This window comes from Pseudorca crassidens, chromosome 2 (assembly GCF_039906515.1).
Source record: "Pseudorca crassidens isolate mPseCra1 chromosome 2, mPseCra1.hap1, whole genome shotgun sequence".
In the NCBI taxonomy this organism is placed as follows: Eukaryota; Metazoa; Chordata; class Mammalia; order Artiodactyla; family Delphinidae; genus Pseudorca; species Pseudorca crassidens.
In genome coordinates, this window is record NC_090297.1 from 86,977,167 (window position 1) to 87,004,895 (window position 27,729).

General features: G+C 36.4%; 1 protein-coding gene across 2 annotated transcripts in view; it reads left to right on the forward strand.

Moving 5' to 3' along the window:
• The window catches only part of LOC137219023 (collagen, type I, alpha 1a-like), a 141,108-nt gene that overhangs the window by 3,682 nt on the left and 109,697 nt on the right, over positions 1-27,729 (forward strand). For both annotated transcript variants that reach the window (XM_067727003.1, XM_067727002.1), the window contains exon 2: positions 15,738-15,817. In XM_067727003.1, the coding sequence (XP_067583104.1) occupies positions 15,738-15,791 (54 nt within the window). In that variant the 3' untranslated portion in view covers positions 15,792-15,817. The remainder of the gene's footprint in view (positions 1-15,737; positions 15,818-27,729) is intronic.

Below are 27,729 nucleotides of genomic sequence, written 5' to 3' on the forward strand. Positions count from 1 at the left end.
TCCCATCTACCCACCCCAATACTCATGCTCCAGTAAGAACTAGTAAGGTGCTAGACTGGCATAGAAAGATGTAGTCCTTGTCTGTATGGTTTATAACTTTTCTTCTATAGATAGAAGACAAATGTACAAAAAGGCAAGGTGGAGGGGACCTTTAGGTTGGTAGCAAGTGCAAAGACCATTTGAATAATCCTTGGGAAGCCAAGCATTGAATATTTGTGGATAGCTAGATGACTGAATGTATTCTTCTTCTTTAAGTTTGAGAACCTAATGTGCCTGCTAAAACGGAACAGGAGATGGACATGACTCCTCAGGATTATGACCAGTTGGGTTCCGTACAACAAATCTATGAATACCGAGAGCCAGATTGAGATTCTCTGCTCAGGTTCAGGGATTTGGACCTCATTAGTTTATAGACAGAATGTTTTTGGCAGAGATACCTGAGCATTTCCAAGGACCAAAGGAGATATGGAATTATAAACAATGGTTTCCATGTGTTTCAGGTAACTGAGAGGTAAACCCAGGCATTTTCCTGAAATTTTCTCATTCCATGTGCAAAAACAGAGATAAATAACATTACTTTCTATACATAGCTGAGATGGTGAGATAAATAACGTTACTTTCAGTTCATAGATGAGATGGTAAGGTGTGAATTTAGAAGGCTTTACATAAATGGACTAGGGAAGCTCTCCAAAAGAAGAATAGAGTCCTTCTTTTAAAAACAACAACAAAAATCCGTATTCATAATGCTGAACCTGCACTAGAGATGTTTAAGGAGATTCACATGTGTGACAAGTTACAGGACTTTGTACTAATGAGGAACGTTAAATATTAACATATATTGGTAGAAGATCTCATGGGAATAGGTTTGGGAAAAAAAGGCTTTATATAGGCCAGATAGCTGTGTTCAGAATAAGTAATTCATTCTAATACTTATTGAGCTGCAAAAGACAATATCTCAACAGATCTTTATTGACCTGGATCTAGAAAATGAACAATTGCACTAGTTTACTAACTTCCAAACAATTTGATATAGAGAACACCCCTGAAGCTTGAATAAGAAATAAGATGTAGGGGTGGTTAACTAAAGAAATGTTGTACTTAAACACATTCATACAAACTCAAAGAGACAATATCCTCATACGAAAACTAAAGAGAGATAGGAGCATTTGGGATTACACCTTTGACCTCTTTATTTTGGATGTCATAGCATACTGCATCCTCACAGGGTGGTTTTCAGTGCTTGATTTAGGAGGTAACTGCTTTCTCAAGAAAACAGGAAAGAAAAACAGCTAGAATAGTAATTTGTATGTCTGCCTTTGAGGTTCCAGCTGTAATGGGATGTTTATCTCAAAGGCCAGATGCTTCTGACCTGAATAAGTGATACTTATCTTCCTCTAGAACCACGAAGATATCTTTAAAGTGCCTTACTCTGTGACTGTATTACAGCTATTCTATTCTTCTATATTTCCAGTATTTTACATTTTCACTTTCAAAACAGTTATCACAAACGAAGCACATATTTTATTAGAAAACCTAGTTATATTTCACTGAAGGTATAGGTGTGAAATTGATTGACCAGGTAAAAGAACCCAAATTTATTAAATATTAAAGCAGGGAAAGAACAGAAAAATTTAACTAGCATGCTATCTTTTAAAATTATTGTTATTATCCTATAGTAAAATTAAAAATTTAAATTATTAAGTTAGGGAAAGTTAATTGGGACATGCTGCTACTACTTAAGCTGTGTGGCCGTGACAATCACTTAGCCTCTCTGAATCTAGTCTGCTCATCTGTAAAACTGGGTTAGTGAATCTTTACAAAGACATCGAATGACTTATATTTATAAAATGTTTCATAAATATTAAAGCACTGGACAAATCTACATTAGAAAGCATCCTAATTAGGAGGAGAGAATACCTCATCTGAGTGGGTCCTGGATTTTCTCCCCAGCACTGAGTTTCAGTTCCCCAAAGCTCAGATTAATTGCTTCCTGCTCTGTTGCCATGTCTGTGAATATGGAATTGTTTACCATATGTTTCAGTGATAAAAAAAAAATTATTTTGTTAAGTATAAATCTATGGATCCATAACATCAGGGGAAGTTTCAAAATATTCAATTTCCCTAAGAATACCTTTAAACAATTGTTAAGGATAAGAACATAAGAGTGTGTCAGTTAAGTATGATGGGTAAGCCTGAGGACTGGGGATTACAGAACTGACTTCATATCTTTACTCTGTAGATTCATAACTGAGGGACCTTGGCCCAAGTCATTTTAATTTCTGTAGTGTCCTAAAATGAGGATAATGTTGCCTACTTCACTAAGATGTGATATAGAACCTTGGCCATTCACCACAATAAGTGATCATTACGGTTATTGTTACTTTTCTGGTATAATTAATCCTGCCACTGCTGGATCAGCAAAACTTTTATTGATCCATTTGGAAAAGTGCCTGCATAAAATTCTGCTGAACTGTCTTTGTAACTTCATGTTACTTGAAGACACCTGAAAGTTGTTATGTGAGCTATGATAAATGAGAACCGTCCTACTAAACAAAATCACAAATCCTGCTAACACTTTGAGAAACAGTTTCTTTAGCAGCGATATGGAGCATGTGATGCCAACTATGCTGATGACAGCTGCAGGTCCTTTGTCAAAGATTCAGCTTGTGAATGCCAATCAGCGTTTGTTTGGTTGTCCTTCAATGCACTAGGTAATGATTGAAGCAAAGATACAACAGAAATTAGACACTCAGAATGGTTCCTTATGTTCACACATGGACCATGATCAACTATTAGTACTATTAGTTTAAAATCAGATGATTTTGGGGCTTCCCTGGTGGCGCAGTGGTTGAGCGTCCACCTGCCGATGCAGGGTACACGGGTTCGTGCCCCGGTACGGGAAGATCCCACATGCCGCAGAGCGGCTGGGCCCGTGAGCCATGGCCGCTGAGCCTGCGCGTCCGGAGCCTGTGCTCCGCGACGGGAGAGGCCACAACAGTGAGAGGCCCGCGTACCGAAAAAAAAAAAAAAAATCAGATGATTTTTGGAATGCTATTTTAGTGAGAGCACAAAGGCTTCTGGCATGATGAATTTCTGCCCTAAATTTCATCATTCTTGAATGTGTTCATAAATTACTGAGCTTTTTCCACCTACAAGTTTACATCTATAAGCATGGAAAGTAATTTTTTGGTCAAGTAAAGAAATAATGTCTTAATTGCTGAATTAATTGGAAGCTAGTAAGTAGCAGAAAAATTGCCATTAAAGTATAAGTATTTATAGACTGTATCACTTTGAAGGAAAGTGGGGGAAGTATCTGGAAGAGAAACATCACTGTGCATATTGTTTTGTTACTCTTGTGATTATCACCCTTTGTTATTAAGTCAGGTGTGATTAATCATATTTCATTATTTATCAATTATGTTATTATAATCAATGCTTCAATGTGTAATGGGGCCTTTAATGTACTTGATAAGGATAAAATATTTTACCTTGTTTTCCACTTACTGATGACTTGCTTTAATACTTCTTTTGTCTCATACAGATCGCCAATAAAAATAGAAGAACATGAATAGTAAAATCTTAATTAACTTTAGAAAGGCTCATGAAATAGGGTATCCTGGGGAACTACTGCTTTTATTAATAGAAACCCTCTAACGTTCTTTGTCAGAACTCTTAAATTAGTAATCAAATTGTGCTGAATGTACTACATTTTTCTTTGATGATCTGACATAGGGGTCATTATTTGGAAGCTCAGCTCTTACTGTTTATTATTGTAGTGATTCTAGATGTAGGAGATTGATTTTTGTAAGTGCTGATGGTAGGATAAACTCTGGACATTTTGCGAAAAAAAATGCCTGAAATATATTTTTATTTATTTGAAACCACAATAATGTTTATTGAGTGACTACTATATGCTAAAATAGTTCTAAGAATCTCTGATTCTTAAAACTACACTCCCGCCACTCCATTTACTGAAGAGATATGACAACATCAGTCTTCCAAAAAGTAGTATGCAGAATACTACCACTTACTTGAGGGTCCCAGTCTATGTGGAGTCCAGTTTGAGTAATCAGGTTTTTACTAATCAAGATACCTATTTGTAATTCTACAGGAGCATAAAACATAAGCTGCTCTGAAATAACACAGAGTTTTCATTTTAGTGTTTAGTGGACCTGTAAATGAGACCATAGGCTTGAGGAGTAGATGCTCTATGTCCTTTTAATATTGGATAATCCAGCTTAGCTGCTGAACCAGGAGTGAAAATTTTGGGAGGATTGGGGATTGACACCTATATCAGTCTGCCTGGGTGGCCATAACAAAATACCATAGACTGGGTGGCTTTAAACAACAGAAATTTTTGTTTTTACATTTCTGGAGGCCAGAAGTTCAAGATCAAGGTGCCATCAGGGTTGGTTTTTTGTGAAACCTCTCTATCTGGTTTGTAAACAGTGCCTTCTCACTGTATCTTCATGTGGCCTTTCCTCTGCCCTCGCATAGAGAGGTAGCTCTTCCTCTTCTCACAAAGACACCAATCCTAGCAGATTAGGGTCCCAGCCTTATGACCTCATTTAACCTTAGTTATCTCCCTTTTAGAGGTCCTGTCTCCAAATACAGTCACACTGGAGGTTAGAGCTTCAACATATTAGTGGTGAGAGGACATAATGCAGTCCGTAAGAGCATCCCACTGCTCTCCCAACTCAATATATTAGAATGCTTCATTAGGTTGAACCGTATGAAATTGGCAACTGCAAGTGGATCAACCTATACAAGATCAATACAAATAAGCTTGATTGCTGAAATATCCAGGTGATTATTTCATAAATTGTAACGTTAGGAAAAAATAAGTTATATTTACTCACTGTTTAATGATGTCTGTGCCTCCCAATCTGATGGATTTCCAGTTGAACTCTTTAAAGTTAAGTTTGAGACCAAGTAAATTTTTATTACCTCATTGTAAAAGTCAGAAAACATGAGTTAAAATTGATTCAATGGTACATAACTTTAACGATCTACTTGGCAATACAACTGCTCTGAAACCCTCCTCAACATGATTTTCAGACGATAAATGTTGGTGTCTGAAGGACAGTCTTACTCAGTTGTACAGCTGGAAGTATAAAATGAATATAATATGGGGAGTCTGGGCTAAGCATACACATATTTTTTACCTTTGGGTCAGAAATTTAATTGCTGCTTCTTGCTCATATTGATAAGGAAGCCAAATGCTACGCTCCAGGAATTGCAACAAATCAATTACTGACAGGTAATGGAGTCCAGTATCAAGTGAGATAAGAGTGCTTAGAAATCAGCTTCATCAGAGGGCTTTACCAATGCTCTCTGAATCACCCAAGCCTCCTTTGTATTTAAATATTGCCCCCTTCTCTCCACCTGGCTATGTATGACTGCAAGATGAGAAGCAGATAAAATATGCATCTTGGGCTTCCCCGGTGGCACAGTGGTTGAGCGTCCGCCTGCCGATGCAGGGGACACGGGTTCGTGCCCCGGTCCGGGAAGATCCCACATGCCGCGGAGCAACTGGGCCTGTGAGCCATGGCCGCCGAGCCTGCACGTCCGGAGCCTGTGCTCCGCAACGGGAGAGGCCACAGCAGTGAGAGGCCCGCGTACAGCAAAAAAAAAAAAAAAAAAAAATATATATATATATATATATACATATATATATTCTGTTATATATCTCATCAGACTACATGGACCCCCAGTTCTGCTGGTGCTGCTCAAAACAAGTTTACCAGATTCCGGTCCTCTAGAAAATTATTCCATAAGATAACCTTGTACTAGAAAATCATGCAAACTAGTGGTTTGCATTTGTTTAGAGACATGTTTATTAAGAATTTATGCTCTGCAAAGGTCTGTACAGGCATAGTAAGAATAGATTACCTCCCATCTGCTCACAAAACATTACAATAAGGTCAATATTATGAGTTTCCACACCTGAAAATCAGGAAGACAAAAATTTCTAAAAATATATACTATGCTACCTTCACTTAGTGGCAGATGGGAGGTAATACAGACACGTTTGACTATTTACTATGTGCCAGACACTTCACATGTTTCAATTGTATGTAGTTAATTCTAGAACCCTGCAATATTAAGTACCATTACCTCCCACTTTGCCAAATCTGAATCTCAAAGATACTTTCCTACTGGCCCATGATTAATAAGTAGCAGAACTGGTGTTTGAACCTAGATCTGGCCGGTTCCCAAGAAATTTCTATTGCATCATATTGACAGTTTTTAATATGTTGTACCAATTCTACAAATACCATTTATATTTAATATAAATATATTAAAAGATATACTTGAATAGATTAACAAGCTGTGGTATATCCATATTAAGGAATACTACACAACAATAGAAAGGAATAAAACTCCATAACTTGGGTGAACCTCAGAGACTTTATGCTGAGTGAAGGAAGCCAGTTTCAAAAGGTTATATACTGTACAATTCGATTTTTATGTCATTCTGGAAAAGACACATCTACAGTGATAGAGTACCAATCAGTGGTTGCCACAGGCTAGGAGTGGATGTGTGGGTGACTGTAAAGAAATAGCACAAGGGAGTTCTTTGGGTGATGGAGCTGTTCTGCATCCCAATTGTTGTGACAATGATCTGAAATATACATAGGTTATAATTCATTGAACTGTACACAAGACATCAATAAAAAATTAAAAAGGAAATATTTAAAGTGTGGAAAATTATAAGAAAGACATCATCATACTAATAAAACTTTTGATATATTTGTAGTTTTGTTCTTACACATAAAGGTGACATGTTTTGTGAGAGTTTTTAATCCCATACAGAAAGGTATAAATTATGACTTAGCTGTATTTGAAAGATGATAAAATATGATGTTTAGAAATAATGAAGACTGATATGTACCTGCAACAGTCTCTTGGAATATATATATATATATATATATATATACACACACATATATATGTCCTAAGGAATATTGTGAACATTTCAGACAAGAATTCAGCGTATTAATGTAAACATCCCATCCAATATCTGAGAAGAATGTAGATAGGGTTCTTCTGCCAGAGTTCCTTCTCATGGTAGCAGCTGGCAGAAATAGGCACCCTGTCCCAATGATTAAGGAAAAGCATACCAATTCCCGTGAAGAACTAGAGAACTAGGAAAGAGACATTGGAAAAAAACACATTTGTGCCAACTGAGCCTAGAAAATGGAGTTGAAAGGAGGCTGGGGCTGGTGGAAGGAGAGAGTGCCAGAATTTAATCTGGTCATATCAGAATTTCTCTGGCCACATCCACTGACCATGTCCATGTGCCATACCTAAATGTAACAGCTTAGTCAGGATTGACTTAGGAACTTGCATCACTGAAGGTTAGTGACAGAGGCTGGAGGAGAACTGGCCCTTTAAATGGTTCTTCTGTAGCTCCAAGAGGTTATTGAGCTTTCCCAAGATGTCAGACATGTTATTCAATGAGTTAATGTCAGAGAAAAGTGTGTACTATAAATTGTAGGGTACCACAGAAGTGTTACTTATTATTAACCTTAAAACTGGGAGACTGACTCAATGGAGTATATTAAGCTAGAGGAGGAACATCTGTAAGGTAACCAAGATACCAAATGCTCAGCCTTTGAAATTTTTAAACGTGCATTTCTGGTGGACACAATCCATATGTGCCTGTGCATTGTGCAAATATTCATACTGCACATTAATAAATACATATAAATGAGCTGAAAATTGTGAATTACTCAGTAAAACCACAGCAGCCCATCTTGATGAGATTACCCTTTCAGAAAAATGCATTAAAATGCAAATATGTTAAATAAATCAAATTTGGGAGGTCAAATTTTCTGGGAAAGTGCAGTCTGTTAGCAATATTGCATCTCTACAGGATTTCCATCTGAATTGTACTAATGATGTGCAGACTGGGAGTGCAATGAAAGAAAAATTTCTAAGACTGTGGGCTTCAGCTTTAGCAGATGTTGTATGTTCTGATAACTGAATCAAAAGGAGATGGATAAAAACCTTTGTGTGCTCTTCTCAGCCCCATGAGGGCTGAATCCATGGTTTACCTTTCTGTTATATCTCCACTGCCTAAAACATTTCCTAGCACCTGGTATGTACTTAATAAATAGTTGTTGAATGCATGGATGATAAATAAGGAGCAGAAGAGAGTGGTAGATGTACAAATTGAAGAGAAAGGATGAGTACGAGAGACATTTTGAAAGAAAAGCAATAGGAAGAAAGGAGACTCATGAATTAAAGATGATGCCAAAGTTTTTTGTCTGGATGACTGGGAGTGGTATTGCCATTGGCTATAATGGAGAAGAACATGGGGTAGAGGCAGGTGAGTAAGTTTCACATTGTAAAGTTAGGCATACATCAAACTCAGAGACAGAATTATCTACATAAAGATGATGATTAACATAAGAATGAAGAATACCTCACGCTGTGTGTATATATAGTTCCGTATTTCCTTATGGAAAAACCTGCACTAGAGTAACACTCATGATGTGTCTTAATCACTTCTCCCCAAGAGGGAGCAGTGATTTATTTGACTGGGAGTGCAGTGACATTCACTGGTTCACATTTTTCCACTGGGTAAATCTTATCTATTTAAAGCCTGAAAGATCTGGAGATTCATTTCCCCCTTTTTGTGGGAAGCAACAATTCTGGGTAAGTATGTCTGCCCTACAAAGCCAATTTGTTTCCTTGAATAGATTCCTTCAAGCTCTGAGCTTAGGATAAGTGGAGAGACAAAGAATATTAGCATCCCTTTTTGGCCGTGGATCTATAGAAACAGTTAATATCCAATTGCTGATCTCCCATGTTCAGTTTTTCACTTGGTTCAAAATTATGCAGTAGAATCAAGTGATACTGTATATTATCCTCCTACAGGCCCAATATTCTGGAAAGTTTTAGAAAGAAAAGTATACGAGTAAAGAAAAATAGAGCAGCCAGTGCAACAGGGAATTAATGGTTGAAAATGTTTGAAGATATCAAGGATTTCCCAGTGTCAAGTAGATCTTGGAGGGAGAGTTCACAAAGGATGTGTGAGGAACACAGATCAAATCTGTCGTGCAGATGTGGGGCATGAGGACAGAGTCTGAGCCACTAAATGCGGTGATTAGGTACCTGGTCACATGTACAATTTTATTCGACATGAAATGGTCAAGAGGAAGCCAGGACTCAGAAGGCAGTAAGGAAACAGAGGCATTGGGTCCAGATTATTTGTTCTTGTAGTTTAAGAATCAGTAATGTGAGGGGAATAGAATAGTGGCTGGAGGAGGTCACAAGGTAAAAACTTTTTTGTTCTGTTCTGTTTTCCCAAGAAAGGAACAATCAGCGCACACATTTGATGGCTGAGAACCAATAGAAGTATGAGTGAATAAGGAAGCCGGAGGGGAAGAACTTGTTTTTGATTTTGAAAGAGACAGAAAAGAGTGAGAAGGTGAGATGGGCAATAGGGTCAGCCTTCATGGAGCCACTTCCTTCACTGAGATGGATGGAAAACAAAACAGAATAGGGAAGTTGATGAGGTCCTCTACCAAGGGGAAGTTGAGAGAAAAGAGCCAGTGAGAAAATCTATCAATCAAAACATGATGTTCTCAAGAAGGTTGACGGCTCTCACTTTATCTAAAAACAAGCGAGGTCTCTTCTTTAATTTAGCTCCGGTATCAAAGTCTCTCTTTTAGATTATAGAGTAAGTGAGAAGTGTACTAAAATAGAACACAGTAACCCAATTGAAAAAAGCAGAGGTTTAGAAGAATATATTTATATGAAGGGACCTGGGTGTCCCAATCTGGAAACCCATACTACCATGGGAACAAAGCTTAATCTTGAAGTCAAAAGGCAGACCTTAAGATTCCTGCATCCAAGAAACATGGCCCCCACTCCCTTGACTCTTTTTTATCCCACCAACACCCCTTTCTTCCCTTTCCCCTTGGGAAAAAGTAGCATATTATTCTCTTTTATCAGCTAAAATATCTCATGAATATGACTCCTTTTTAATGAATCCTATATCAGAGCAGCTGAAGTTGTGTCAAACCTACTGATTGATCCAGTGCCATGTTTTGAGGCTGAACTAAGTCATGGGACACATTCAATCAGCCTAGCATGGGAAAAACAAAAAACAAAAAATTAACCCCATGAGGTTTCTCACATGGTCTAGCACTTGTTAGTGAAAATCAGTAATATGTTATGTGCCTCCCTCTTTTTATGAGAAAGATGAAAACATTTCAAAATGTGGAGTAAAGCAGTTTTGTATTAAACACAAAAGACAAAAGCAATGTGGTCGATGGCAAGATTGGTTACATATAAAATCATTATGTTGCAGTGATTTTCTTCAGGTAACTTGAAGCTGAGAAAAACAAGTTTATTAATTATCGATTTTCATTTGTTCCCTTTTAAAAAATGAGAACCAAGAGGAATAAGACAATTCAACAGTTTCCCTTGAATCAGCAAGTTTTTATCAATGGAAAATAAACTTTTTAACATGAAAGCAGGAATAAAATGAGTTATAGAAAGGTGCTAGCTACTTTCAGGCTGTGATAATAAAAAGAAGTCCAACTTATGTCTTTTATGTGCAAGGCATTGTACTAGCTGCCTAATTTTTTTGCATTATAATTAAGAAACATTTCAAACATTCAGAAAAGTTTATATATATAAAATTACAAACTTATGGATTTAAAAGTGTTTGATGTGTTTCAAACCATTAGGTTGTTAATCTTATTTATACTCCGGTTATCCTATTTTTGGCCAGAGAGTGTCTTCAAAATGATTTCCTGGGTCTTTTGGATAGGTAGTTTCCTTGCTTTTGGTATGATAAGGTGTTCCAGAATCAACTTGTACATGTTTTTCCCCAGACCTAGAACCAGCTATTTTTCCAAAATAGTTTGGTTCCTGTTAGGGGAAAATGGTATTTACAGACCAAGATCTGATCAATAAGGGTTTGTCTATTGGTACCAGGTTGGTCTTCATTTCTAGGTCTTTTCAATGGATAGAGCTAACTTTTTCTTTTAGAGAAGACACACCATGAGCTCATACTGACATTTCAATTCAAAGTCAGGAATACAAGATTTGTACTTAACCTCTTTGGTTTCATATCTGTACTTCTTTTTCCAGTTCTGAAATTCCTTCACTTACATAACCTCATGTACCTCACACTCAACAAATTCAGAATTAAAGCCACGACTGCCTCCCATCTTATCCACACCTGATTTCCCTTCTCATTCCCTATTCCAGTAAAAAGCAATGCTTTGCACCCATCAGGTATCACACTGGAACCTTGGAAGTTATTTCATTGTTTACTGTCTCTTGCACACATTAAGTCAGGTCCAAGTGGAATAGATTAGACCTGCTCTCTCTGAAATCCTCTCTCTCTTCCATTCCTTCAGCCACCATCTTAGTTCAAGCCTCATGGTTTCTTATCTGTTTCATGAAATAGACATGCCCTACCTCTCAATGTGTGCCTGTCAGATCTCTTCTCCACATTCCTTTCAGAATGAATCTCCCAACATGTGAACAAATCATGTCACTTCCTTGCTTAAATAAGAATCTTTAATGCCATCTCCTCTTGGTATGCTCTCCATCCCTCTACCATCTTTTAAGACTGCAGACCTCTGTATGCTATACAAGCCCTTCCTGGTCCCTCTTCTTTTACCTGTTTCTGCCCATGACACATACTTCCATGTATGCCTACTGAATTATAATCCTTCAGCAGACTTCCCTGATAACTGCCATGGGGATTAAGACCCTTGATGGGTGTCCACATAGTTTTTTATGTTTATCTCTTATTCCATTCATTTTACTTTCTATAGTTACTGATTTTGTGGTCTCATTTTTCTACTATATTCTGTGCTCCTTTAGGGCAGAGACTGTATAGTTAAGAACCAATCTTTTGTGTTAAACACATTTCGGCTTACATTCTAGCTTTGTCTTTTCCTAGCTGTGCAATTTGGGGCAAGTTAACCTCCTCTCTGAACCTTGGATTCCTCATCTGTAACCTTTATGTGGCTGTTGTGGGGATTAAATGAGGCAATGCCTGTCGAGTGTTTGATATAACTCCTAGCTCATTAGAGCTTTCAATAAATATGAGCAGTTACTACTATCATCTATGTCAATAGAGGATGAATGAAGGTAAAATGAGGACAAGGTTGGCCTCCAAGGGAGGCAGTCTTACCACCAAAGGCAGTACTGATGCGAGAAGAACAGAACTCAGGGGCCACTGGGGACAGAGGTTGCAGGTTCAGCAAGAGACTCCCCTAATTAGTCCAGGAGTGACATCTAAACCAGACCCAAGAGGCAACTCTCAATTGAGGCTGTCAGGAGATAGCTGAGAAGCTAGGTACAGAAAAGTAGGACGCACAAGAGAACATTCTCAGAAAAGTGCTTTCTATACAGCTCTTCTGGGTTGGGAGATTTGAAGTTACACGGCTCCTTTAAGGAGCGGTGTTAAAAGTAGATGCCTGGTATTAAAGGTGGAGTTTTGTCTCCCCAAAATGATATGTTGACATCCTAATCCCAAGTACCTAATTTAGAAATAGCATCTTTACAGAGGTAATCAAGTTAAGATGAAGTCATTAGAGTGGGCTTTAATCCAGTATGACTGGTATCCTTATAAAAAGGGGAAATTTGGACACAGAGAGAGACACGTGCAGGGGGAAGATGATGTAAAGACACCTGAGGAGAAGACAGCCATGTAACTGGAGTAATACATCCTCAAGCTAAATAATGAGTAATACATTCCTCAAGCCTTGCCATCAAACACCAGGTGCTAGAAGAGGCAAGGGAGGATTCTCCCATGGATCCATCAGAGACAGCATGGCCTTGCCAACACCTGGACTTCAGAGCTGTAGGCTCCAAAACTGTGAAACAATAAATTTCTATTGTTTCAAGTTACCTAGTTTTGGGTGCTTTGCTGCAGCAGTCCTACTAAGTAAATACATCTGATGATACAAAATAACAGCCAGGTCTTTTGAACTGTGCATTAGACACTGTGCTAAGCACTTTTCACGAGTTTTCACATTCAATCCTCACAGTTCTATGGATCGGGCACAACACATCCATTTTATAAATGATCACACTGAGGTTTAGTGAGGTTAAGCAACTTACCTGAGATAAAGGGCAGAGCCTAAATCTGAACCTGCTCATACCTGCCTGAGAGCTCATGCTCTCATCACTACATAACCCTCCACCCCATGCATACAATAACACACTGGAGCTTTACAGTAAATACAGAGTGACACCTGAGTTCAAGGGTATTGTCATCTTGATAAAGGACAAGTGTCATCTGTGTCTGTATGCCATCTTCCTGCAGCTGTGGTACCATGGAAAAGAATAGAGTTAGATGGTCTGGGCTCAAGCCTAATTTTGATTAGAATAGATGTTTTGTTTGGGGCAGATATTTAACCTCTCAATTTCCTCTTATGCAAAAAAGTCTCCTGATGCTCCAATTTCTCCTTTTGTCTCTTTGTAGTTATTCATTTGTTCATTCAACAAATGTATCCTAAGCAACCACTATACACCAATGAACAAGGTGAGGCATTGGGATTCCAAAAGGGAAAAGACAGACTCTGCCTTTTAGAACTTCCAGTCCCCATTTCAGCACTTCTGTTACAGTATTGTGGTTTCTGTATATGTCAGTTATCCTGGGTGGACATTAGGATGAGTCAGATTTTTTTCACTCTTTCCTCAATCTGTATAGAAATTAAGAGTATGATTTGGAAAAGACAGATCTGGGTTTGAATCTTGGATCCCCACATATTGTTTATGTGACATTTGGCAGGTTACTCTCTACACTTAAATTTTCTCATTTGTAAAATGAGAATAACAATACTTATATCATCATTTTGAGGATTAAATGAATAAGGTGTGCAAAGTAAATAGTTGAATGCTTGGCAAATCAATAGGCTTAATGAATCTGGTATTCTTAATCATTTGGTACATTTTCTGGAACATAACAAATACTCTAATGATTAATAAATTTATGAAATAAAATAATATAATGAAAGCATTTTATCAACAAGCATTTTATCAGGTTATAAAATGTAATGTATTTCCTGTAAAATCTGCATATGTACTTAATCATTCCATTACCACGTTTTTCCCAAAGGATAAAATTGGAAAATGGTTTGAAAGGCTGATAAATTTTAATTTTCTGGAAATATTGGTGACAAAAACAAACTGTCAATATTTGTTCCACAAGTCAGGAAAGGTAACTAAATATGAGTAGCTGGTGCATTGAGAGCTAACTTGTATGCAAGACAAATTCAGGGTTATCTCACTGACTTGAATCAGCTGCATAGTTAAAAATTAGTCTGACTCATAATTTCGACGGATTAACATAAATAACGACAATAAAATACAAAATGGATCAGATTGTTCGAAATAGGCATTGCTGTTTATTTACTTCTAACTTGACTATCTCTAAAAGTCTAAAATAAATCTGTCAAAGGCCAGCCTGAATGATAACCTCTTCCAGAAAGCATTTACAACCACTGGCCTAGAGTAAGCACCAATCTGTTTTTCTTTTATTCCTTTCACCATATACCACATTGAAGCAATTATTTGAGCCTGGGTCTTATTCTTTTTGTTGTTGGACTCTATAGTCCTTGCAGGAAAAAATAAATCTATATGTCAGTACCTTCGCTTCTCATAGCACTTAATGTAGTGCTTTGCATAGAAGCAAAATCTGTTACATGAATGAATTTAGAAAATCTGGAAATGAATACTTGAATGAATAAATTAATAGTTGCATTTCTGAGTCTTTATTCAGAAATACTTGTCATAAACATTACCAACATTTTGAATGTATGATATTTCCAAATTTCAGAAAAATTGGTTAATGTATTGCAGTGAGGCCTACATGCCACCATTCACTCACTCATTCTGTCAGCATTGTTTGTTGACTACCGATTATATACTAGGTATTATACAAGGTAATGAAGATCTGTTCTTCACCTACCAAGAGAATGTTCTTTCTAAGGCAAAGTCTACTATGTTTCACCACTATCTTTCAGAAACGTTGAAAAATTTTTAGCACGACAAAAATATATCTGCCTACATCTCTCAACTTATACTTTGCTTTGTGGACCCCTTGCCCTCATAAATCTATTCTCTATCCTCGGAGGTCCTTGCAATTTCTCACCATTATATAAACTCTTATGTCTGTGCTTGTCCAGACCTTTCTTATCCATTCTGTAATAATCTCTATTCAGTATTTAAGACTCATCTCAAAGTCACCTACTCTTGGCAATCTACCTGGGCAAGCAGAGTCATCCTGACATCACTTTATGAAATTTCTCTTTACATCACTTATTTGTTTCTGTCATCACATTCAATGTAATCTGTCATTATTGTTGATTTACTAGTGACTCTTTTCTACTGGATTGTAATTTCCTTGATAGGAGGCTATATGTCTCACTTATTCCTATGTGCTCAGTACCAGGAAAATCAGAGGTACTCAATAAATACTCTATGAATGGGGGGAAAAAAGCAAAGGACACTTCAAAACTAGTCATTTATTATAATTACCAAATTCTCCATTCTAATGATCATATGTTGCCTAAAATATGTTAATAATAATAGTACGTATATTTATATAGTGCTTTATTCTTTCCAAAATGCTTTTGAACTGGTTTAAACTGAAAATTTATATTTTAAAAAAAAGTATATACACACATTGCTTATTCAGTTCAGGGTGAGCTAGTTTTAAGAGCACTTGTGATTTGTAATTTTCCTCCTTCCAGGCACCTGATGGGACAGCACTCTCCATCCCTTTGAGGTTGGGCATAGACATGTGACATGCTTTGGTCAAAGCATTGTGAAGGTAAGTTGAGCGGGCCGCTTCCAGCTGGAAGTCTTTGGAAGACACAGTTGTTTGTCATCGACATGAAACCATATTGGCTTGTACACCCCACCCCACAAAGACAAAAAGGAACAGAGCTCACCACTGACCTGAGATGAATATGTTGCAGGAATAAGGAAGACAAAACAAACAAAAAAATCCAAACCTTTTGTCGCTGAAAGCCACTGAGATTTTAAAGGATATTTTTTGGGGGGGAGGGGTGTAACCGCAACATATTTTAGTCTATCTTCAATAATACTCAGAGTATGTTCACATATGAGAATTACACAATGGTATTTTCCTATATAATTTACTCTCATTCCCAGTCATTATTTAATCTTCGGAAAGATTAAGAACAGTATTATAGGCCATGGGGTCCAAAAGGGACCATTGGACGAGGACCCCTGCTCTCTGGGTTCCTTGGGAGATCTTTGGATCATGGATTTCAGAACTCTTTGAGTCAGGTTCAAAATTTATTCAGATTTGTTTCCCCAACATTTGCATGTAATTGGTGTACAAAATATTTTCTTGAAGATGTTAATTGGTTCAAGTGGACTCAAATTATTCACAAATAGATGTTCCAAGGAGAAGGGGAAAAAAGTAAGTTGATTAATTATTTATGTGTATGTACAGATTATATACTGGAGGCACACTTATCCACACAGACACACATAATTAAAATATCCCCAAAGTAAAAATATTAAGCTTGTCTTAAGACAAAAGAGAATGAAATAGAAGCAAATCAATGGCATTTTCGAGTTTTCATATCAAGTCCCCAGTCTTGGAAAATTTGAATTCAGAGACCTTAATAGCTGGTCAAATTCTCGCACTGATTAAAAGCATTATATATATTCCCTTAAAGGGGACAAACAACAAACTAACTTTGTTGTGTTTTAAACAACTATTATTTCATTCCATGCTTTGTGTGTACTTACGATACTAAAACTTTTCTGAGATGTCATGGTATATGTTCCTTACTCTCTATAAAACTCAATATATCCCAATATGATTTTCTCATACAACTAAAGCATTCACTACAGGCATCCTTTAAATAGTAAGCTCCTGAAGAATTTAAATGCTGACAGTTCATCAACTAATTGACAGAATCTTGAAGGACAAAGAAAGGATGAAGGTGTTATGAAGGACTGCCAATTGCAAATCAATCAGAAATGCATATAAAATAGCTCTTCTAATGTGAGTCAATGTTATTAGATTTGCCCTTATTTGATTTGCATATAACTTTTCAGAAATTTACCTAATGAATAAAAGACACATATGCGTAAAATTAATTCCAAAGTTTAGTGCTTGTATGCTCTGCCTCCAGGTTGCAAATTTCTCAAATTAATTTCTAAATTTGCTAAAACAAGTTTTTAGTCAAATGAGAGTAACCTTTCTTTCACAAAATTAGTTGCATGAACACATGAAAACACTTATGCATTTCCAACCTCTGAAAATTCCTTTGCCACACCAGATCATCCAGCTTCTATGCTGAAACCTTTCATATCTACCTTTCCTATTTTTCCCTGCTCTTCAGACTTACCTTTCCAACTCCAAACAGAGCACATTCACTAATCCTTAAACTCAATATAGAATGTATTCTTTCAAAATGAATTTATAGAACACCAACTTTGTAGGTACTGTGTTAAGTGTGGGAAGACAATACTAACCAAATAAAATTTTACTAATATTATTTAGGTTCCAACCTAAAACTAATTCCAAACTACCCCCATTGGATAAAAACTCTTCAATTGTTCCCATCACTTAAAAAATAGTCTACGTTGTATTCTCTGGAATCATTATTTTAGTTTTATCTTACTCCTTATTTTATTATTTATTTATTTATTCATTCATTCATTTATAATTGAAGTATAGTTGATTTACAATGTTGTTAGTTTGAAGTGTACAGCAAAGTGATTCAGTTATATATATATATATATATTTTTTTTTTTTTTCAGATTATTTTCCCTTGCAGGTTATTGCAAAATATTGCATATAGTTCCCTGTACTATACATTAGGTCCTTGTTGGTTATCTATTTTATATATAGTAGTGAATATAGGTCAGTCCAAACTAATTTATCCCTCCCCCCCTTTTCCCCTTTGGTAACCATAAATTTGTTTTCTATATCTGTAGGTCTATTTCTGTTTTGTAAATAAGTTCATTTGTATAATTTTTTTAGATTCCACATATAAGTGATATCATATGATATTTGTCTTTCTCTGTCTGCCTTTATATATATATATATATATATATATATATATATATATATACGTACACACACACCATATCTTCTTTATACATTCATCTGTTGAGGGACACTTGGGTCTTGGCTATTGTAAATAGTGCTGCAGTGAACATTGCAGTGCATGTACCTTTTCAAATTATGGTTTTCTCCAGATATATGCCCAGGAGTAGGCATTCTTTATATTCAATCTGCTCCTAAGGATCACTTTCTTCAGAATTTTTGCAATATTTACTCATTGATTTATCAAAAAAAATTTATTGAGCACGTATCATATGTCAAGCACTGTTCTAGCCTGTGGAAATACAACACTGAAAAAGCAAAACAAAACAAAAAAGATTACCTATTGTAGAGATGAGAGAGACAATAAATAAAAATAAAATGGTTAGGAAAGCTAAGAAAAAATAGTGCGTGAAGAGGATTAGGGAGTATCACTGTGGATGGGTTAATTTTAATAATCAAGGAAGATCATCTGTTGCTCTTTATATAACATAGAGTATTCCTGGCCCCTTATCATCTCATGCTTTAATTAGTACAATCTGTGGTCTCCCTGACATCACATCTCAACTTTCTGTTCTTTTTTAAACTTTCCAGGCTATTCTTCAGAAGACACTGAGTGTAATTATCACATCACACTTTTTAAAAAATGACTTTCAATGAATTCTCTGCTGAACATATCAATTCCATGATTTTTATCATTGTCTGATCCTCCTTAAGTTATCTCAAGCAACTTCCAACTCTGCCCTGATGTCAACTTCCAAGTTTTATCATCTTTCTATATCCTAGGTTCATACAGTTCCCTGTCATGGAATTCTCTACCCTCTTCTTTTCAATATCTTTTCTTCCCTTCACTTAAGCTTCAACTCAAGGCTCACTTTTCTCTGGATGTTTTTCTGTCTAACCTAGTATTTGCAGATAGCCCTTTTCTCCAAAACGCTATAATAAGATGAGTGAAAACCAACAATTTAGTTCTTCATTCTATCCCAACTTATATCACTCTCTGATTATTGCATATTAGTCTCCAGTCCTCCTCTTCTCATAGGGTTCTTAAAATTGACAAACAACAGTGCTCATCATGGGATATTTTGTCCTCTCAAGCAGGCATAAAGTTTTCTCATTCTCTTTTATATATCCCTCATCGTTTACGTCAAAGGCTCCATAAGAACAGTCTATTGATTGTATGTTTGTTGATTTTTTTTTAAGACAGAAATACTGGAATCTCTTTCTTAGGTTTATAGGTCACTAACCTGCCTTTTCTAATTAAACCTTGAAGCCCTATTTGAAATATTCTATCCTGTGTCGATTGCATATATCACTATCTATCTCCAGTGAATAATATGGTTTCCCACATCAGAAGTTTCCACGAAACAATGAAGCTGCAAAAATGTAACCCCAGAGAACATTTACATTATTTATTTTTATTTGCTGTGGGAACTTCCTTTAATCCTAGAGTGCCTTCTATAATGTATAGTTGGTTTTAAATTATAACACACTATAGTTTGTATCAAAACCCATCCATTACCTTCTTGTGCCAAAAATCCTGAAATAATTATTTTTAATTTTGTATGGAACATTTTGATGATATTTTGTCATCCTTGATACTCAAATCTATTCTTTCCTGACACCCCAGCACGTGGTAAGGCTGTGGGCCGCTATCTGCCTGTCACCCCTTCACTTTATGAGAAAGATGAGGCAAGTCCATCTTCATCTGGCCCAGCCTTCTGTAACCACAGAGACCAAAGAATCTAAACAAGGAGGTGCCCTCTAACTGGGTACATGTGTCATGTTTTATGTAACTAATCTGTTCTTGAGTGAATCCTCTTTGCCTAATTTTCAAGACGAACACAAATGAAAAGCTGTATTATTTTTATTGTTTTCTACTGCTTCAGCCTAATAATATCACGTATAGCATGTTTCACAGAAGCACACAGTTTAAATCGTTTTAGGGCTTTGCCTAGGGAGATGTTGTATGCTTCTTTTCCAAGTCCACTGCCAAAGCTTCAGAATCTCCCTTTTGTTCTGGGTAATATACACAGAAAGAGAGAAAAACCTGATCCTCTGCTTTATTTAGGTTAAATCCTGACAGGCATGATTAAAAAAATTCGTCCATTTTGTATGTCAGTATTTGTGCCCAACTTAATTTAATTATTGCATTTGAGTTTCAAAAAGGGAAAAAAATACAAATACTTACAAAGCATATCTTTGTTATTGCAAATCCTGTTTATTCTAATTCTATGTGAAGTGCACTGGTCTATACTAATTAAAAGAATGTGAGTGACCTATCTCAATCATGTCTAACCTGCATCAAGTATTTTGCCTAGAACATAAATCCTTGAAAGGTAAATGCCAAATGAATAAATAAATGAATGAATGAGTGCTAGTTTTGTTTAAATTTAATGTTTCTATATTAATGGCTTTTTAGATTGTTTTTTTCAAGTATATACCAGTCATTAATGACCATACTTGAAATCGGGGGAATATTTTGAAGCATTTTACCACTAGCAAACTTTAAATAAATCATGAGTTTTCAGGTAACATATGTACATTTTAGAACCCAAGGCTATGTCTGGGTTAACAATAAAAGGAGCAAAGGTGATCAAACCATGAAATAATAAGTTGTCTTAATGTCCATATCAACTAAGCACTTAGATTTTTGTATCAATCAGACCAAGGTGAAATTTTTCACTTAGCAGGATAATTTTATGCCCATTAAAATAATTATCCTGATTTGGTCAAATTGAGTTAGCTCCTATATATACTTTCTACTACTTTACTTCTACTCTGCTTATGTAGCTTTGCCTAGGATTCCCTTATCCCATCTCTCTGTACACAAATCCTATCTACCTTTAATAACAGTTTCAATGGCATTTCTTCTATGAAGGATTTCAATAACTCTCAACTGAAATAACTGTTTTCTTCATAAGATTTAACTATTTGGTTATGATACTTAGCATAATGACCACTAATTTAAAATGCAGAAAGCCTGTTTCATTTCAATGTGTACTGACTGAATGGTCAAGAGTAGGTCACTATACCTTCATGTACCTCACTATACTGATCTGACAAAGAGGAATACTAGTACTAGTAGCAGATACAATTCTTTTTGTTTATTACATGATTTTCTTTTTATGGGCCCATAGAAAAACAACATTTCCCAACTTCTTTTGGATTTGCATTCAGGTCATATAACTGGTTCTGATTAAGAAAATGTAAGCAGCAGAAATGACTTGTGTTGAAAAAATAAAACAAACTATTGAATAACCTAAAAGAAACAGACTCACAGATATAGAGAACAAACTAGTGGTTACCAGTGGGGAGAGGGAAGGAGTAGAGGCAAGATAGGGGTAGGGGATTAATAGGTACAAACTACTATGTATAAAATAAATAAGCTGTCAATAGAAGGATATATTGTACAGCACAGGGAATATAGCCAGTCTTATAATAAGTATAAATGGAGTACAGCCTTTGAAAATTGTGAATCACTATGTAGTACATCTGAAACTTGCTTAATATTGTATGGCAACTATACTGCAATAAAGAACAAAAAGGAAAAGAAATGACCTGTGTTGAGATGGAGGGAGCTATCAACATCTGACCTCATTCTGTGCCTTCCCAAGTAGCCATGTGTTGAGGTGGACGGAGTTGGATTGAGGTTTAGGACTGGTAACCGTGGTCAAAGATTTTACTGCCTCTGATCCATGCTTGAAGGAGAGCCCTTGCTGACCAACATGGCACTTTGCATGAGTGAGAAAAACTCTGGCTGAATATGTCACCAGAATTTCATGGTTAATTCATAATCATGAATAGCTTTCCTCATGTTGACATCTACTCTCTGCTACCTAACAGAGTAGAGGTGAGGATCCAGTGAAGAAGAACACTTTTCAAGCATATACTATATGCCAAGTATTATGCTAATTGTTTACCTATATGAATTAATGTAATAATATAGTAAAAATATTCTGGAAATTATAAATATTAATTATATAAAAGGATTAATCCTTTGTTCGGGCACGTGTCTTTCCCTTTTACTGATCTGTAGGTTCTTTAAGAATGTATTGGAATGTAACTTATTTATCAGAGGCAGTATTGAACAGTATTTAAGAATGTGGGCTTTAGGGCTTCCCTGGTGGCGCAGTGGTTGAGAGTCCGCCTGTCGATGCAGGGGACACGGGTTCATGCCCGGCGTCGGGAGGATCCCACATGCCGCGGAGCGGCTGGGCCCGTGAGCCATGGCCGCTGAGCCTGCGCGTCTGGAGCCTGAGCTTCCGGAGCCTGTGCTCCGCAACGGGAAAGGCCACAACAGTGAGACGCCCGCGTACCGCGGAAAAAACAAACAAACAAACAATGTGGGCTTTAGACTCAAATCTTATCCATACCACTTACTAGCTGCATGACTTTGTATAAGTTACCTAATATTTACGTGTCATGTTTACTTATCTGTCAAACACAATGAATAATACTGCCTACCTCACTGAATTTTTGTGGGGCATGAACTACTTGATGTACATAAAGTGCTTAGAAAACTTAAGGCTTCAGAATATTTAACTGTTATTATTTTCCACTTGTTCTTCCCAGAATTCAGCAGTATTCTGGGAAAGTGAATAGATGATAAGGCAATGTTTTCTCATCTCTGCTGTAATGAATTTTCTTGGATTATAATATAACTTTACATATCACGCCTGTAGTCAAATTTACTATACTTTCTTTCCCACATCATTTTATATTCTGTGCTTTTAGCTTAAATTTTTATACTAAGAATTTTCCTTTAAGAAATATATTTTTCATGCCATGTGGACGCATATATGGCATGCATTGACCTAAACAAAGATCCACATATGCCTGCTGAGTTGGTGGAGACAGAGAAGGCTGCTCTCAGACATCTATTTGCATAAGCTGATTTGAATGAGCCAGAGTTTGAGGCAACGGAAGTGGGCAGTGCGGTGTCCTTTTCCCAGAGCAATGCTACAACATAAATAAATCCTAGCCCCGTGGAGAGGAACAAGGCACAGACACAAGGAGATGCTTTCATGAGCGACATTGTGAGAATAAAGCACTCGCAGTGTTGAGACAGATATGCCTTCACTTTTAATTCAGGAGCCCAACATTTATAGTTTGATTTCTAATTAATGCTTTGTTGATAAAATTGATGTTTCCACAGAGGCAAATTTACTCCTATACTATTAAAAATGTAAAGCACTACTGTATAAATTTTATGCAATAATGATTTTATTTATGCTTTTTTAAGGAGCCAGTATTTGGTCTATAATTATAAATATCAGCTTGAACAAAGAGTATATATTTTTGTTGAATGATTCTTTCAATTCTATTGTGCTTTACAATTTTCAAAAGTTATATATATATATATATGTTTTAATTTTATCTATAATTAAGCTTATTTGGCTTGAACATCTTGTGATAGAATCTGAACCCAATAATTTTGGTTTACCAAGTTAATCAAACAATTTATTCAGTTTTTCATTGATTCATTCATTCATTCAGTCAGTCAGTCATCAGTTATCTATCGAGCAACTACCACATGCTGGGCACTGTGCAAGGCCCTGGGTGTATACTGGAGAGCAATATAGACGTTTCTGTTCCCATGAAGTCTACAGTGTAATGAGAGACACATACAATCAACAAGTAAATATGTCATTGTGAATGCAAAAAGTATTACAGAGAAAATGAATAAAATTGTTTGACAGAGAATACAATGAGAACAATTACTTTACTTTGGGTGGTCAGGGAGAGCCTCTCTGAAGAAGAGTCATTTAAACTGAGACCTGAAACTGAGAAGAATCCAGGCTTGCATGGTCTGGAAAAGAGCATTCTAGGTGGTTGGATGACCACCAGAAAAAGTTCCAGTGAAGTTATAAACACTGGATGGTAGGTAGTGAGAGAGAGAGCGGTATTAGCTGGGCTAAAGCATAAAGAACATTATAATTTATGGAAAGGAGATGAATTTTTTCCTAAATGCAATGGGAAGACATTGAAAGGTTTTACACAGATATGAATTGATTTGTGTTTAAAATAAATCACAGTGGCTGTTTATCAAAAAAGGTTTGAAAGCTGGAAGACCGTATGAAACCTGTTGCCATAAGCCAGAGAATTAGACCAGGGTTGTGACAATAAGTAGGGAGAGAAGTTCATAGATTAGAGAGTTATTTAGAAGTAAAGTCAATAAGATTCAGTGATGGATTTAATATGGGGACAGAAAGCATAGAGAGGGAAAAGAGATGCCCAGGGTGATTTCCATGCATTGTGGAAATAGACATTGTGCCCCTGGGTGGATGGCATAACCCCACGCAGAGATGAACAAGGCAGGGAGAGGGACGCCAGTGAGGAAAGATTCTATATGTAAAGTCCAGCTTCTCTCATGTCTGGATCTTCATACATTCACGTTGGAGTTTTAGCAGCATCACTTCCTGAACCGTAGCTAATTTGAAAGCAAGGGATGCACATCTAGAAAATTATAAGAAAGATCTTGTAAGGCAAAATTCTACTTTTTTTCCTCATCAGTTTGTTCCAACCTTTATTATATGTGTAAGAATTAGAAATATAAAGGCCTCGGGGAGGGAATATGGGTGCATGAGTAGAAAGTCATAGAAAATTAGTGGCATAAAAATAATTAAATATGAAAAAAAAATTAAAGCTTGGATTGTTTAAAAAACTTACGTCAATAAATAAAACATTTCAGTTCAAGTTTTCATATACTTCATCAAGCTTTACTCTCTCCAGAAATATTTCTAAAAATAAAAATTTCAATATCTCACTGAGCCAAAACAGTGTGTTTTTCCAGCTTTTCATGCCCAATCATTTAGGCAACTCCATTATTTCATGGTATTTAAGTGTGCTTTCATTAATGAACGTAGAGGAAAGTAAAGGCAAATGGGAAAATAGTTCTTGTCAAGTAGTTAATTCAACTGCCATTTCTATAGATCCACGTTTCAAAGGTGTATAAACGATGCTTACGTTTGAGCTGTTAACTTAATTAAATTTCCAACAAATAGCATAGTTTGAACTAAATGTTAGAAAAGCAAATTCAACTGTAAAGTTACAGGGAGAGCCTTTATTTGGGGGGGTCAGGAATGAGGTTTGTGAATGGTAACTATGTTCAACAGTTTTAATCTCTTTAGATTCATTTCCAAATCTGTAAAATGAGGATAATATAACCCTAATCTCAGAATTGTTATAAGAATTAAAACAGATAATGTCCACAAAACACAGATGTATTGTTGGGCATCATTGGTTGCTCTGAAGAAGATATATTATGTATATGGACCAGAAGATATATATGTATTACATACAGTGCAAACAAGTTATAATAAATTACATAAAGGAAGATAAAACATGTGATATTACTATTTAGCCAACAAATATTTATTGAGAGCAGTTACTTGAAAGATACAGTCTGGATGCTGGAAATAGAGAAGTGGAAAAAAAATCTCTCATGTAGATTATATTCTAGCAGGAAAAGCTGTTGCTCAACAAATACCTATGTAATATTTAGGTACTGATAAATGCTATGCAGAAAAATAATGCAGAGAGAGAAAGGTAGAGACATAATACAGAGTGTTTAAGTGAGGCCTCTCTGTTAAGAAGTGGCATTGGAGCAGAGACTAAAGGAAGTGAGAGGCAAATGTGTGGGTATGTGGGGGGAGGAAAGCTTCTCAGGCGAGGGAACAGCAAGTACCAAGGTCTGAGGCAGGAGTGTGCCCGGTGCGCTCAAGGATCTCCAAGTAGGACACTGTGGCTGGGGCAGAATAATTGAGATGAGGTGAGGTCAGAATGAGAAATTAGCAGCAAATGACATCATAGAGTTAGTGGAGGGCAAGATCATGGGAGCTTTGCCGACCATGCTGCAGATGTGAATTTAATTCTGAGTTTGATGCAAAATCCTTAGTGGGTTTTGGGCAGAAGCGTATCATGATCTAACTAACTTATGTTTTAAGAGTATCACTCAGAGTGCAGGGGTGGGGACACTTATGGGAGCAGGAAGACTAGCTGGGAGGCTGAAGCGCTAGTTCAGGTGAGAAATGATGGTTCTTTAGAAGAGGGTGAAGGTGGTGAAAAGTTGTTGGAATTTGGATGTCTTTGGAAGGTAAAGCCAACTGATTTTCTGATGAATCTCTTGGATTCAAGAGAGAATAAAAGGACAAATGGAGAGTGTGAGGATGGACAACTCATTTGAGGACTTTTGCTGTAAAGAGGGACAGAAAATTAGAGTAGTAGTTGGAAGGGGAAGTGGGGTGAAGAAAGGTTTTTTTTTCTTAACATGGAAGATATTGTAACTGTTTTTATGCTGATCAAAATTATCCAATAAAAGAGGATAAAAATGGCAATCCAGGAGAGAAAGGATCAACTGCAGGAATAATGCCCTAGGGTGAGTGAGAGGAATGGAATTTTGTGCACAAAGTAAGAGTTTGTTCAGATATAGAGTTACCATTAGTTTACCATTGTCATGGAAATAAAGACTGGTGGTATGAGTACAGATGCAAGTAATGGTAAATTTGGTAGGAAGAGCATGTGTTGCCCATATTTTCTCAATGACAAAAAAATCAAGGAAATCAAATGGGAGAAGGATGGGGTATTGGAGTTTTAAGAGAGAGAGAAAATGTGAAACCTTTACCTAAGAGACTAAGAAAGTTAATAAAGTGAGGAAATGTGATAGAATTGCTTGTAACTTGAGGTCAGTGTAGATGAATTTAAAATTATATTGATCAGCATTGCTGTCTTTCTTCTGACCAAGTTCAGATGCTTGGAGCAAGATAAAAGTCCATTAATTGAATTTAATCAGGGTTGGGGGGTTCACAAGTAATTACACTGGAGAGATACTAATTCCAGATACTAGAGAAATCAAAGATGGTTTCTTGGCAGGAAACGGGTTTGAGGTGGATCCTGAGTTTATATAGGCCTTGAGTAGCCAAAATGTTTGAACAGTCTCTCCAAATAGAAGAAAATTATGGAAAAATAAGTCTTAAGTGGGTAAAGAATAACACAGATTATCAAATAATGGGGTCTTATTAGTCTGTATATTATGTACAGCTATTTTAATGGAGTGGGGAGGGATGAGTGGTAGTGAAAAGGAGGGAAAGGGGAGAAAACTATACCTTCAGAAGGGACCAGGTTTTGGTGACCTTTGCCTGCTGTCTTATGCAACACACGAAAAAATCATGAACTTTGATGACAGAAACTCTTTTGGTTGTACCTCTTATGCACCTATAACTCAGACATTTTTCTGGGATTGAAAAACCTGCACCAAATTTAAGAACTAAACTACAATTGACAAAGGCAAAAAAAAATCTTTATCTGTTTGGGCAAGATTTTAATATTTAGATTTCTCTGAAGGAAACAAAATAAATCAATGGAAAATAAGATTGATTTAGCAACCATATAATCAAAAATAAATTTCAGTGTGTTTATTTTTCTTCTACTTCATTTTTGAAAATAAGTGCTTTCTGTACTTTCTCTATCTGATACTGTGGAGGACAGAAATAATATTAGCTTATGCCTTATAATAAATCAAAATGATATCATTATTCATCTCTCCTTGCCCCACCCCTCTACCCTCACCCTATTCCATTAAAGGAATTAAAGGGATATAGAAAGCAAAAGGTTCCCTCCTAAATTTTCAAAACTTGTCAAATTTATATCCC